We start from the raw sequence: 15,206 nt of genomic DNA, 5'->3' as shown, positions 1-15,206 counted from the left end.
GTTAGAAACAGGGTGGTGCAAATCCTGATCAAACAATAAATTAGTGTGGAGTAACCAGTGTGCTGCAGAATCACACCTTAACTCACTGTTAATTGCATATGTAGGCATGCCCTTTCTTGCAGCCACACCGTTTGCTTCTTTTGTAGAAAAGTATGCTGCTCTGGTTTTTTTGTTCTTTGTGCTATTTGTTGGAGGCAGAAAAAGGTATCTTATAGGCTGCTTGATTAAAACTGAAACTAATACCTTTGAAATTCTTTGTTCTTTCTTATGCATACTAGTTTACTTGCCTTGTTTTAAAAAGGAGTAGGTAAAGGAAAAGTAGTAATACTAAGGCTTAAAAAAAACCCTCAGAAACAACCTGGTAATATGGGCACAAAAAACATTGTTTGTGAAGTGAGAAGGAGGACACTGACGAGTTTCAAGACTTCTACAGGAAACAAAGAATAAAACTAAATTGTTATCTTAATGGTAAAAGCTTCATAAATCGTGAATTGCAGTTTTTGTTCTAACTTGTGTGTTCAAGAACATAATGGAATTATTTAGATGTAACTTAAACCTTCTTAAAAGTGTGTTCTACTGAACTGCCTAATCTTAATGTTCAGGCTCACCAATGTCACAAAGTTTGGCTCTAATCCTCCGTTTATCATGATTGTGCAAATTTCTATGTCAGATGTTCTATATTATTTAGAGCTCCCACTTCCTGAGGTTTAAGGAACTTCAATTCTGAATCGGTTTTAACTTCTTTCCATTGAATATCTGCATGCAAGTGCAGGTTAATCTACTTTTAATGCACATGGTTTTGCTTATCTGGATTAATATTCTCTGGACCAGCTTTAAGACTGAAGGGATCTATTTTTAATAACCTAGTGTGTCCATATGGTTTTCAGTGATAAAGTGGCTCAGCATTTCTCCTGGGGGTTGGACTAATGACCTTTAAAGGTCCCTTCCACCCCAAACAATTCTATGATTGAGGCTGTTAAATCTGAACTTCATCTGAATAGAATTTTACTTCATGTCTTTAGAAACTGTCTTACATACAGGAAACTTGACTTCTACAAATGGTATTTTGGGGAGTTTTGTTCAAGATCAAGAACTTCCTGTAACAGTATCATGTTGAATTACTTAGTAGCTATATGCAGAGTCTAACTTTTACTTCAGTTTCATTGACACAGTTTTTGATACTTTTTTTCCTCAACAACTAAGAAGTATGGTCCAAGAGAAACAAGTTGCTGGCTATTTGGTGGAGGATGTCCTAAAAAACTCTTTCCCACGGTCCTCTATCAACAATGGAGCTGCTTATAGACTTTTTTTTTCCCCCCAGGACTAGAAAATTAGGACATTAGAGCAAATGCTGGCAGTATACTGGAGTCATGTAGGAGATTGTAGTGTGCATGCCATTGCCCAATATTCTTGCTTATGCTTGTGCTCTGATTTGCTGATCTGTCTCTCTCTCTAGCTACATTATTGGTACAAGTATTTCTTTAAATATTTTGAAAATTGAATTTGTATAAAATAAAGTCAAAGAGCTGTTTTGAAAAAGTTCAACAAATATTTGATTCCCATCAAAGTGATCAGCATGACAGAGCATGACCACAAAGGAGAAGCCGGGCTCATCTCCCTGAGTTGATATGGGTAGGTGAGGGCATAGGAAGGGCTTTCTTAGTAGGTAAGCCCCTATGCTATTCTTTACTGTGAAGAATATATTCACACTGAAAATATTTTCAGCAGCTCAGCCAGGCCAGAGAGACACCTTTGGAACTTTCTCCCTGCTCCAAAAGCAAGGAACCAAGAAGACTTTATGAGGAGCAGACTTTAGACTATTAGTCTTCTTCAGTGCTTGTAAGATAGCTGGGGAGGTTAGGTCATCGAAAGTAAGTCACTACAGAACAGCATGCTGTAGGGTTTTTTTTCCTGGTGTTAGTGTTGTTACCCATTTCTGGGTATTTTGTAGAACATCTGGTGCCATACACGTTTATGCACTATTAGTAACCAGAAAAGTCAGTTCAAAACCTAAAGTGAGTGTATGGTACTAAAATGCTCGTGAGTTCATGACAATAGTTCCAAAGTATATGTATTGTAGGAATGCTAACATGGAAGTCTGTCTGATCCATAATGGCAAACCAACAAGGGAATGAAGTTTCAGGTACTTTCCCTTAAAGAGTATATGTAATTTTTATCTTTACTTAAACAAAACTGTGGTGTTAGGTCTCAAAGACTGGAGCCACTTCAGTTTCCATCTTTCAGGGAAGACTAGCATAATGCAACGAGCAATTCTTGACCAGTGGTTGGCTAGGTGCACATATGCTCCCACTTACAAGTTTCATTCTAGTGTTATCCATTTTTTTCTTACATAATCAATAGCACTTGGTTTCTGTCCACAATAGAAACTCTATCTGTTGAGTAATACATGTTCCACAGGTTTTTAAGGAAGCTTTTTCTCCTGCAAACAAGTTAGAAGGTGGTAAAGACAGAAGTTATGTGTCTTATAAGAGTCACAGAAATTGTTAGAGAAAGTAGCAGAAACACTGACATATCTGAAAAAGAAGAATTAAAACTTAGGACCAAACAAAATGTTTCTTTATCTGGCTGTCACTTGAGCTTTATCTAGGTTAACATTCAGTGATCCTTGGTAGTAATAATAAAAAATTACAGAAATATTAATGAAGTTTAGTGTATTATTAAGAATCTCATTTCTAGCCTGTAAATTTGGGGCAGCAGTTCTTCTTCAGAGAAGTACCCTGAAGTGTTCATGTAGTAATTGTGGACCATATCAAATAACTTGTGAGCCAGAAGTGTTGCATTGGTCTGCCTCCTGTCGTCTTTTGAAATAGATAACAATGAAATGGGTCATCTCTTGTTGAGGCTCTATAAAGCCAGTGTTTTCAAGGTACCTGTATAATCTTTCAACTGCTTATTATCATTGCAAGTGAAGTTTGATCAGCTTCTTAGTCAAGTACACATAAAAGCCTGATAGTTCCAAAGGTTCAATTCTCTATTTCTCTATCAGTGTAATAAATTTTAAATGTAATTACACACTTTGAGATTAATTTTTATGCTGAGTATTTGCCTCTTGGTGTTGAGGGTTTCTTCTAAGACCAAGGTAAGCTAGCTTTTGGGTTTCTAGCGGTGTCTTTTGTTGAGGCTGCAGAGATAGGCTTTAGAACCTTCCATACATGTCAAGGACAACTGCCTGATGTACAAGTCTGGGGTTTTTCTGCTATCAGAGAGGTCATTGTCAGACTGTGCTAGGAAGCTTCCATTTACAACAGAAAGTCTCTTAAACTTATTTTCCTTATGTAGTCAGTAGTCTTGCACACTTCTTCGGCTGAACATTTGCCTGGAAAAAGATTGTATCTACTGTTCTTCAGTGTCTGAGACTAAACACCACAAGGTACTATACAGTTTCTTTAAACACATTCAAATTTGCCCTGGAAACAGATTTTTGTCCTGGATATGATATGATGACATTACTTTAAGATACTGACCCACCCTGGCCTGTGGGTTTTGGGAGGGGTAAGTTGGTGTTTTCTCAACTGCTAAAATTGAAGCTGAAGCAAGGTGACTGAAATGCAGAGAAGATGTGCAACTGGTTCTTCATACATGCTATTCTAATGTTGTGACTCTAGTGTTCAGATAAGTAATGTAAAATTGACTTATGAAACTTCTAACTTGATTTGCAATAAAATATTCTTTAATCAATTTTTGACCTGGACTCCAGCTGAAGCAGTCTTTTAATTTGCCTTTGAGAGCACAGATAAAGCATAAACACATTTTTGTGTTTGTTTAATAAAACCAGGGACCTTGTTGACATGGATGATACGGCAGTTGTGACACACTTCCGGTGTACTTAATTTATCAAGGATCATTTGTTCATGAAATAGTGAACAAGCGAAGACAAAATCTTAGTCTGAAATGAAGAGTTCTCTAGTGAACCTGATTACTGATTGCTTCCACTGAGTACTAGATCACTTTAGAAGTTTGTGTCGAATATTTAAATCCTTCAGTTAGAGCAGTTGTATAACCTTACCTTTTCTCTCCAGCCTGACTGTTCTGAAGATTCACAGGCAACATGTGGGCAGTGAAAGTATAGGTTAGAACATTTCAGTTGGAAGGGACCTACAATGATCATCTAGTCCAACTGCCATCAAGGCTATAGCCTTGACTTTTCTGGGTCAGATATGGAGAATATTAATAAAATTCCACTTTCACATGTGGTCATCAATGAAATTATATAATTTGCATTATGTACTGAATTTACAGAAGTAGTATTTGTTTAAAGAGAAGCAATTGTTCTTCTGGGTAGACTCATTGACTTTTGCAGTCATGTTAAATTTATTTTCTAGACTACAGTGAATATAACTAAGTGTAAACTTCGGTTGACAGTCATCGTCCTGGAGTTCCTTTTTGCACCTTGAAAGTCTATTTCCACAATACAGTGCTGGGAAAGAAATAGCAGTGGCAGTTTTGTTTCAGTGTCTTAAACACCTTAGAATTATGTAAATATGTTCTGCGGACTTTAAAGTCTTTAGTATGTGCTTTGTACTCTAAAAGGTACATACAAAACCTGACTAGGCACTGAACGACCAAGAGGACTTAAGTACAAATGCTTGAGCTGCTTTTGAGACTGTTTTCATTTTTCCATAATAGCGATACCGTTGGTCATTGCCGTAGGCTTTAATGCTATTGTTGGTTTGTTTTTTATAACTTGCAATTTTCTGCTCTCTGTATGGCATCTTTATTCTTCTCCTGTAAAGGTTATTGATCATCACAGTGATGGGAACAAATTTCTGGAAATGGGAAGGAATGTAGTTATATTTCAAGCTGTGTCTTCTTAAAGCAAAACTGAAAACAAACAATCCCCCCCCAATACACAATGTTTGTAATTACTGTGGACAGTTTATCAGTGAGCTGGATACTTAATCAATTCCTGATAAGCTTCAGCAGCACATGAAGCAACTCTTCTATGATTCTTGCACAAAAGTTTTGAATGTCTTTCTAAATCTGTAACGTCCTTGTGATTCAAGATCTGTAACTGAAGGATCACTATTATCCTACTTAAAGCTACGTTTTTTCCAGTTCACATCTTTAGCTTAAGCTCTACTGTTCTAACAGTTTAATAAATTTCCTTAGCAGGCAATTAGTGATGGTGTTTGCATATATTTCTAACACTTGGGGGGGGGGGGAAGTTCAACATATTGTCAGTTACCTTGGTACCTGTATTGTGTAAGAACGCTACAGCTCATAGTATAAGTATCAACTTTCTTTAAATTTTTTCATACTAGAAGTTTAAAATCTACTTGTATTTGTGTACTGCAGCAGTATGATTGTGATTAAATCCATCCAAAGCTGCATGTTGATGCAGCTGCATCTTTAAAAATCTTTAATATTTTTAATCTAGTTTCATTCTATAAATGTATTTGTCCAACCAGTCAACAGGTCCGTTAAGTTAGAATGAGTTGTATCAAAAGCTATTGCTTTTATATAAAGAAAATTAAGATAAATGACAGGGGTTTAAGATCTTTCTTTTTTTGTTCTTTAATTAAATATTAGAAAGTGAGAAGAGCTAAGAATCAGGTTTTAGACAATGCTTGAAACTTCTTGCAAAACTAGCAATAAGCCCTGTGGTTATCTGGGAAGGGTGTCTCTTTACCTCAGAGGAACTGCCTAGCGTATCCGTTAGGGTGCAAGGGCTTGGTTTTTTGGGGTTTTTTTGTTTTTTTAACTCAAACCAGCTATTAAGTAGTTGTAAGGAACAAAACTGTTTTCGGGAAAGTAGGTGGCATTAATTTGCTTCCCCAGAAAAACAGTTGTGTTTCTAGATGACTGCAAAACATAAGGAACTGTATAAAGTTGCTTAAATAAAGAAAAAGATGATTTAAAAACAAATTATAAAACACTTTTTTCCTACAAAAAAATGGGAGAATAAACTGAAATATGAAGGAGAAAATTTACCACTTCTTTTCCCTTTCATTTTAGGGTACAGTCAATGGTGTGCTGCTAGTGACGCCAAATAATATAATGTTTGATCCTCATAAAATGGATCCTCTGGTCCAAGAGAACGGCTGTGAAGAGTATGGCATCATGTGTCCAATGGAAGAAGTGATGTCAGCTGCTCTGTATAAAGAAATTGTGGACAGCAAAATTAAGGAGTCATTAACCATGTAAGATAGACTAGTATTTATAAAGCTTTGAGTAAATAAGAACTGTAGCCATATTGCTGACCATACAAAACTACATTTTCTTCTGTGGTTTTCCTTTTTAAGAAGAACGTCAAAGATTGGCCTGGAAAGACCCTTGAGAAAGCTTGCTTTACCTTAAATTCTCAGTCTATATACTATGTAGAATAAATCTTCTTCTATATACATGGATTCTAATTTCTTCCAATAGTCACTTTTGAAAATCAGTTCATAGCAAAAGGTACCACACCACTTCCTCTGCCCCTTCCCCACTATGAAAACAGTAACAGATGCATTTCATTCTTTGGTAATTTAAAAACTGGTGTACAGAATAAAACAGCTTTAGGTGCAAATCTTTATGGTTTACCATTTTCCACTCACTTCTCAAACTCTTATTGCTCTGATAAATGGTTGTAAGACTAATTTTCTGAGGTCTGTGTATATTTTTATGGCATTAGGAGTATATTTTTTTTCCTTTGTGGCTAGGGGAGGAACTTCGTATTTGCCTTTGGGTATAGCCTTTTTTGGAGTGAACCAAGCAAATTTGGATTGGTGAGCTTTAATCACCAGTGTTTAGTGTGGTAGGCATTTAAAACTGACTTTAAACAGCATTATGAAAAAGTCTTTGTTCCATTCTGTCTGTTGCCTATTTTTTATACTGTCCTCAGAAATAGGATAAATTCTAATATTAAAGCCAAAAAGGATTTAAAAAAAAAAAACATGCCACCTTTACCCATCACAGCCCATAAAGCACAAATATTTGCAGACTACTTTGACCATGTAACTGCAGGGAAGTGGACTCCTTTAACCAAGGTAGAGTTGTCTGTATGTATGAGAGAGTAAAGCTGTTTCCCTGATGTTTAACTCTTAAAAAATGAAACCATTTTAAGTAAGGTATAAAGATACTCAATAACAACTCTGAAGAATGCCCTTTTACAGTTCTTATAGATAGTATGCTAAGCACATCTTTCTTGATAATCTCATTTCTTCTAGATGTTCAGACATTTAACTTGTCTCGTACCATTTTTAAGTTCAGTTTCAGCACAGACCTTGTAATAAACTGGTATCTTGGCATGGTCTTATTTACTGCCTGAAGTCATGTGTTTCTTCAAAGAGCAACTGATGTATATATTAGTATAGCAGTACTTTTCAGGCTTTTGATGTAGAATGATGGTGCCTTCAGCATGATTGCTTTCTGGAAGTTTATTTTCCAGATTGAGTTGTAAAAAGTTGCTCGTAGTTTCTATTTCAGTTGATGTATAGTGCAAGTAATAAGATTATTAAAATTAAATTACTCTTTTTAATCTACCTGTTTGAATCATAATATTGCAGTTGCAGAACAAGTCTTTTTCCTAGCATGTTTAGTTTCTTAATGACTCAATGATGACCTACAAATTTACCTTCCATGCCCTGTTGATTTTTTGTGCTCTTGTAGCACATGCATTTTCTGTTTTGTTTATAATATAAATGCATATGGAATGAAAACATGTCTAATAATAAAAGGTCACGTTGTGTGTTCAGAGCCCGGTATGTCCAATTTGTTTTATCTTTCTTGTCAACTTTATAAACTATTAAATGGAAAACTAACTTCTAGTGTGTTCTTCAGTCCCAGCACTTTTATGCCTTAACTTCATCAAAATTTGAGGCATGTTTGTAAATTTTGGGGAAAATAAAATTCAAATTTCTTAAGTCTGTAACCAGAACTCCCAACAGCTACAGATAAATCTGACAAGACCCATGTGTCTCAAGGTATTTGAGACTTAAATCATGTTTTCCCAGTCCTTGATTTTTTTCTTTTTTTCCTAAATATTCCACTGTTATAATTAACCCTCTTCCTCTCCCAATTTGCCAGCTGTCAAACCTGTTTAACCAGTCTATTTGAACAATCTGAATACTGAAAATAAGATTATTGATATAATGGAAACTGATCACAAAACCAATAGATTCTTCAGTTCTTAAAACTGCATTTTCATGCTGTATGGTTTCTCAATATAAGCTACAATCTATGCTGAAACTGGAAAAAAAAAATCTGAAAACATACAGATGTTTTATGGATTTCATGAATCTTAGGTTGTGCTTGTCCAAGAGCACCTATTAACAGTATAATCCTGAAAAATTAAGGAAATGGCCCAGTGTAAGTAGGTGATAAATCCTAAACTGTAATCCACATGCTTTGTAAGCAAAATTACTGCATCAGCACGAGCTTAATATCAGCTTCATGTTAACACTTGTATAAGGAGGTACATACACTTTGCAAACATCCTGAATTTTAGCTATGTCTCAGTAATGTCAGTAATATGACCTAACTGAATAAGAAGTTTTGTAGAAATGTGGAGTGGATTTATCCTTTTTGAAGATGGGAGATTAAGGTATGAGCTTCTTAAAAGCATTTGATACTAGGTAATGGAAGATGTGATGTGCTTGTGGTAGCAAGGGAATTGGCATTGAGAACTCTAGTCAAAAGTATGTTTAAACATGAGAAATTTTTTGTGAAGGTTGTGTACTGCTCAGTTTTTTTTGACAACACTGGAAAAGCTTGAGTCATGTAGATATAGTTGAGCATGTTCAGTCCCCTTGTAGTCCTCCTCACCTAAAACTTGTAGAATTTCTGGTTATCTTATTTTGAAAGGCAGGTTTGAATAAGATTATTTCCTTTGGGGAAAAGAAGGGGGTTTTATGCTTGCTTTTTTCTTACACTATTTATCAACATTTGATGTCTGCTCTTTAAATTCTTCAGTTGTACCAAGTACTTTGGGATTTATTTTTCCGTAACACTGGTATCCTCAGAGTTAGGTACGTGACTAGTGAGGACATTAATCGCTATTAGGCATTCCCATGGGCAGAATGGTAAGGTCTACCTTGATGTCCTGCATTGACTAGCTTAGATAGTTAAGGTTAGACCAGATGATTTCTGCCATTCATTTCTTACCAGTGAGCTAGGTGTCAATTTCATAATAGAGTGGGACAGATCTATGCAATTTTACTGGCCTCTTTGGTAGATAAAGCTTAAAAGATTGTGGAGGATTTCTTCCTTTAGAAATTATGGTTGTGTGTAGCTTTTTGATGGTTTTCCCCTGTTTTTTATTTTATTTTTACACTTCAAACATATCAAACAATCTTGTTGGTTTCATAGGAGAGCTTCTCCTTGTGAAAGTAATGTCATGCAGTTGGGAAGTCCTATCTATCTCACGCTGGCAAAAGGTCTGCCATAAGCTTACTGTTACAAGAACATATTTTATGCTTGTTTCTTATTACTGATGCTTTGGACTAAGGTGTTTCAGTTTGTTTGGGGTTTTTTTTTGTTTTGTTTTCTTAAAAGCACCTTTAAATCTTTTCAGCATTAAACAGAACTTAGTAAAGAAAAGAGCTTGATGTAAAAGGCACCTGCTATAACAACATTCTTATTTGCTCAACAGAGATGTAGAACAGCTGTCTGTAAGGGAACTTTGCCATTCCAAGAAAGCTGCAAAGAGCAATACAGATGAAATGGATTCCAGGATTCGGGATACAGGCAATGACAGTGCTAGTACTGCCCCGAGGAGCACAGAGGAGTCTCTTTCAGAAGATGTCTTCACAGAATCAGAACTCTCTCCAATACGTGAGGAACTTGTTTCCTCAGATGAGCTTCGACAAGACAAATCGTCTGGAGCATCATCAGAATCTGTCCAAACAATAAACCAGACTAGTGCTGAATGTCTAACAATCATTTCAGACTCAAATGAAGCTGCCAGTGACTTAAAACCCAGTGCCGAAATGGTTGTAAATGTTAAACAGTTTGGTACCCATAGCTTAGGTTCAGAAAGTGCTGAAATGTCTATAAAGGGGGGACAAGAACCCAGTGAAAATATTGCAGATGTCCTCCAGCAGTCTTTGCAAGGATCACGTGGTAGTAAAGAGCATGGCAAAGAGGCAGAAGTGGGCAACGGTCAAGATTCCTCACTAGGAAAAGAACCAGAAGGAGCGAGTAAGACGGGAGAGGAATGTCCATGTTGTGAAGATACCACAGACTCTCAAAAGAAAGAGACAACTAGCAAAGGAAAAGTAGTGAGAACTCAAGACTCGGAGACAGAAGTTGAGGAACTCCGCAAACTCTGGAAGACCCACACGATGCAACAAACCAAACAACAAAGAGAAAACATGCAACAGGATTCACAAAAAGAAATGAGTCAGAAAACTGTGACTGCAGTAGATGGGCAATTAGAAGGTGAGTGAGTCAGTATTTATGGATACAGTGTTAGCCTTCAGATTTACAACATATCTTCCTCCAGCTCATCAGAATTTTCGTTGTTTTTAATTCTGTAGAACATGTCTCCCCACATATTGCTTATATTTCTGATTAGCTTGAAGATATACCAAAGTTATACCTTATATAAACCAATAGGGGAAAATATTGCTCAGGAAACTGAAAACGTGGATACCTTTGTTACTGTCATTTTTTCCTGATTGAAATTATATTTATGATCATATTAAAACACAGCATCTTTTAAATGAGCCTTGAAAAATTAGATCCATGATGTATTGGTTACTGTAGAGCTCAAAATTAAAAATGTTCTTTAGCAATCAGCTAGCTGTCACTTAAATTTTGATCCCAGTGTTACATGAGTATGAATGAATTTAAGGGAATGAATTTCATCTTATTTATAGCATGTCTACCTTGTGGTTAAGGTTTATGATGTGAGCAATGAATACAGGAGGCTTAACGCTGATACTTTCAGAACTTTGTTTCACTTGCATCTTGTCGTACTTTCATACTGACTAGAACAAGGTTAAGCATACGAAAAGCATTTCTCAGGATAAATAGGAGCTAGATGGTAAGAAACTAATGCTATGAATATACAGATCAACTAGGTTTGTTTCTTAAGTACCTTTACTCCTCTGCAAAGGTTAGGTCCTAGGATTATTAGTTGGAAGTTATCTTAAAAGTCTGAAGTTCCTCAATTCATAAAAAAAGTTGTGTTTTTTTAAGTAACTTGAAGATTTGTCTGTATGTATTTGATACTGCTTTTTAAAAAAATCACAGATCACTTTCTGATGCCTTACCATCTTACTAATGGAGATAAACTAGTTTTAATTGTGCAATATTTTGGGGGCTAGAAAGAAAACATCTTTAATGCCTGTCACAAACTAATAGACTATATGTGAAGTTCATTTGAAGGTCAAGTTGTTTATGTTAATAATTAAAAGTTGAGATTATATTGAATAGAGAGGTATATTCTTTGGTTGGCAGAAATTCATCTTGCACTTTAGAATCTGATACTTGTTTTGTTTTTTCTCCTGTTAAGAAGTAACTGAAATTTGAAGCAGATTAATAGTTGCATCATTCTGTGATAAGTTTGGCTTTTATACCATAAATATTAGAGGAAATCCTCTGGCAAAAATGTCAGCTAGCAGTAGTTCCTGGTTGTGACTTTTAAAAAAAAAAATGTAAGCACCAAGTGTTCTTTCCCATAACCGCTGATTTTCTTACAATTGAGTATTATTTGTAATTAAGTTGCATCAGATGCTTTAGTTTTGTCGGTTTTCTAAAAGATTGTGTCATTGAATGAATGACTGCAGGTTCTTCATGCATGATGATCTGCACAGTCACAGAGTATATACATATATAATCAAAAAGTGTCTGCATACAGTCAGAGAGAGGAGTGCTGGCTAGAAGCCTTCTGCACGTGGTGTTACAGCCTCACTGGAGGTTGTGGGGGTAAAATAGAAAAAAAAAATTAAAAAATGCACAGGTTACTTTTTGGAGATTTGTACCAATGACTTGGTCCAGCATCGGTTGGAATTATTGTATGTTTATTATTCTTGCATGTTATTAGCAGAATGCAAATAAAACAGTAAATTATGAATTAATATTTCTCAATCTAGATAGATTTGGTGAAGCTTCTACTGGCTTCCTCTACAGGCGAGTTTAAATAGGGCCAAGGTAAAAGCATAGATCTATTGCTTAACTCTTGAAGGTCACCAGAGACTAAATATGACAGGTCTGTTAATAATAAGTCAACAAAAACACTAGGTCATTAAAAAATTGAAACATTGTAAACACTTTCTAATAGCCTGTCTATTGGACTAAAATTCTGAAGTAGTCATACTATGAGTTTTGCATCATTAAGTTACCTAGATGGTCTTTTTATCTCCTGCATATATCAAGAACTTAGTTGAATTTCTTCTTTTTTGTGGGAGTTTTGAGCATCTAGGTTTTTGGGGAACTACTATTTGTTGATCTTTGCAGAGGTCAAATGTTTCTGAGTTTGGAATTAATGATCTCTCTGTTCAGAATGTTGAACAGATGATGCAATGCAAGTTGATAACTATGAGGAGACTAGAATAGCTAAAAAGGTCTCCCTTGGATTTTTTTGGGTTTTATTTCCTAAGACTCTCTTATATTCTCTTCTGTTTTTACAGACACTTATGTTAACCACTGGACAGAAATAAAAGCTAGATGTAGGTTGATACTTTGGAGAAATTGTAATGGTCTATAGTGTTTTGTGTGTGTTTAAACAAGCTGAAATCTCATTAAAGGTAACATGTCTGTTTGCTGCTAAGTTAGCTGGATATTGGCAGAGATTGAAAGGAAAAAAGAAAAGCATGAGACACACAACAGCTATTACTAAAATCTTTTTTTCTGATTAATTCTGTGTCAAATATACAAAAATACATTGGAGAACGCACCGAAAAGAGCATTTGACATAGTCCTTTTCAGATTTAGGGGCAAGGCTAGATTGTTTGTTTTCATTCTCTGCTAGCTGGAAATATAATCGTACTCATTTTTCTTTTTTAAGATATGGTACGAATCCCACTTCTCTAAACTAAAATCCCACTTCTCTAAAACACGCTTCTAAACTGCTGCATCTGAATGACCAAAATCCCAAATATCAGATCGTTTTAAGAGTACTTCTCTAACATGGCCACAAAGTTCATGTCCTAGTCCTGTGAAACAGTTTCTTTATTTTGGGTTCTTTTTGGTTTTGGGTTTTCTATCTGACAATTTACATTTGAGCTTATGGATTTATAAAATACTTCCAAATCATGCATATTATGACTTTTCTACCATGCTGTATACTGCAGGAAAAATTGTAAAATGTTGTAACTGAAAATTAGGAGGCACACATTTAAATATTTACTGAAGGAAAAAAAAAAAATTTTTTGTGGAACAGTGCTATTCTAAACTTTATGGTGAAAATCTGACTGAGAAAACATAGAGTAGGGATGTTTATAGATCAAGAAGGTTATGTTTTCTGTGCTTAGTGTATCTGTAGTCTGCATAGTCACTGAAGGAGAACTTCAGCTGTAAAGAAAAGATGAGTGTCCTGGAAAATTGGAACATGTATGTACATGTAACACCAGAGGTAGGATAAACGCTATGTTGTCATAGCTGATCATAAGAATTCTTAAATTTTACAGTTTCCTTCCTTGCTTTAAAAAGCCTCTTGTGGCTGGAGCTCATGTTCTAGGATTTGGGCGATTAAGCTGGCAAAGAAACAATTTTGAGAAGGCTTATTCCTTTACCCTGTGCTGACTTGACAATCCAGACCTTGAGGGTAATCACATAATTCTGTTAGTTCAATTAATTATGCTACTGGAGGGAAAAGTCTCATACTGCAACATCCAGTATACTTCATCCTGAAGTGGTGTTCACACCTTTGAAGTTTTTGATATAGCTAACAAATTAAAATTCATCTCAATGTTCTATTAGTAGTGCCAAAACTTTTCTTTTTTAAATTAAAAGTAACTGATGAACAGCTTTGACATATGTGCATCAGGCCTAAATACTTACTTAACACTGTATCTTTTGCATGTATATGGAATACGTTTTTAACAGTGGGAGGGTTGTCTGATTCAGTGTTGAGGGATATGCATTGAGAATACCTTCTAAAATACTTTCAAGCATGGATGAAAGACTATCATAATGCGATCGAGGGTTGGAAGCAGAAATGAATGTTAGCATTACTCAAAGGTGTTGTACTCTGAAATTAATTCTGCTGATGTAATTTATGTAAGAAAAAAGGACAGGTAGTTATTACTACCTATGTTAACTCATCTGCTATTACTTATTCGTATATAAGTCCTGTGTTACCTAATACCCGTATTGCCTAATACAAAATTGGCTAATAATTTTGTTAAGCTCTTTTGTACACTGTGGATAGCTTACCTTTTCTTTACTAATAGGTGGTTCTCTTATGAAAGAAAAAAGAAGACATCGATCTCACAAGTTTCTGCTTCTCAGGGTTGGAAAACCCATGAGAAAAACATTTGTTTCGCAAGCAAGTGCATCAATGCAACAGTATGCACAGAGGGATAAAAAACATGAGTACTGGTTTGCTGTTCCACAAGAAAGGTAAGAAGGAGGTAGACTGTAAAAATCAACAATTTCCAATAGGTCTTTGAGCTTTTTTTCCTGCCCCATTCAAAATTTTTCAGTGACTGTGTTTATAAAGCAACACAAAAAAGGGTCAACAACTGAGGGTATTGATGACTGGGTGGTACTTAACACTGGAATACCTCATTACCATACTGAAGTTTTACTGAGTGAGTTGAGTTACTTGCAGGTTCAGCCAATAGTTTCTCATGGTATTATTTAGGCTTGTGTTTGTAGTAAGTAAATAATGAAAGAAAGATTCAAGTAAGTGGTGTCTGGTGAAGGAAGTTGAGTTCTGCAACAAAGTTTTTTTGTTTTTTTATTGTCATTATCACTGCTTCCCATTATTTGGAAATTTTCTAAAAATTCTCTCTACTTCTTAGATCTCTGAGTTCAGAAGAGGTAGCTGGGGTTCTTTTGTCTTATCTTTATATATGGAACATAAAATTTTTCCAGGAAGCAACTTAAACACATCTAAGGGAAAAATACCTAAATTTGTTGCAGTGATTCAAAGACATGAGATGTCCATGCTCGCTCACTGGTAAAGTCTTGAATTCTTAAATGATCTTTACTGATAGGAAACTGTGACTTATTTTCAAGTTGAATGTGATTTTTGGGGGCATTATATCCTTGTCAGAAGGGGGAGGGGGGGAAGAAAGAAGCAACAACAAAAAAAC

General features: G+C 35.5%; 1 protein-coding gene across 1 annotated transcript in view; it reads left to right on the top strand.

Moving 5' to 3' along the window:
* OXR1 (oxidation resistance 1) overlaps positions 1 to 15,206 on the top strand; it is a 257,761-nt gene that overhangs the window by 204,562 nt on the left and 37,993 nt on the right. Inside the window, exons 7-9 of the mRNA XM_059815903.1 lie at positions 5,977 to 6,161; positions 9,593 to 10,380; positions 14,340 to 14,508. Of these exons, the coding sequence (XP_059671886.1) occupies positions 5,977 to 6,161; positions 9,593 to 10,380; positions 14,340 to 14,508 (1,142 nt within the window). The remainder of the gene's footprint in view (positions 1 to 5,976; positions 6,162 to 9,592; positions 10,381 to 14,339; positions 14,509 to 15,206) is intronic.

Source organism: Gavia stellata, chromosome 3 (genome assembly GCF_030936135.1).
Source record: "Gavia stellata isolate bGavSte3 chromosome 3, bGavSte3.hap2, whole genome shotgun sequence".
NCBI lineage: Eukaryota > Metazoa > Chordata > Aves > Gaviiformes > Gaviidae > Gavia > Gavia stellata.
Note: the sequence above shows the minus strand (reverse complement) of the source record. Positions and strands in the feature narration are given on the sequence as shown.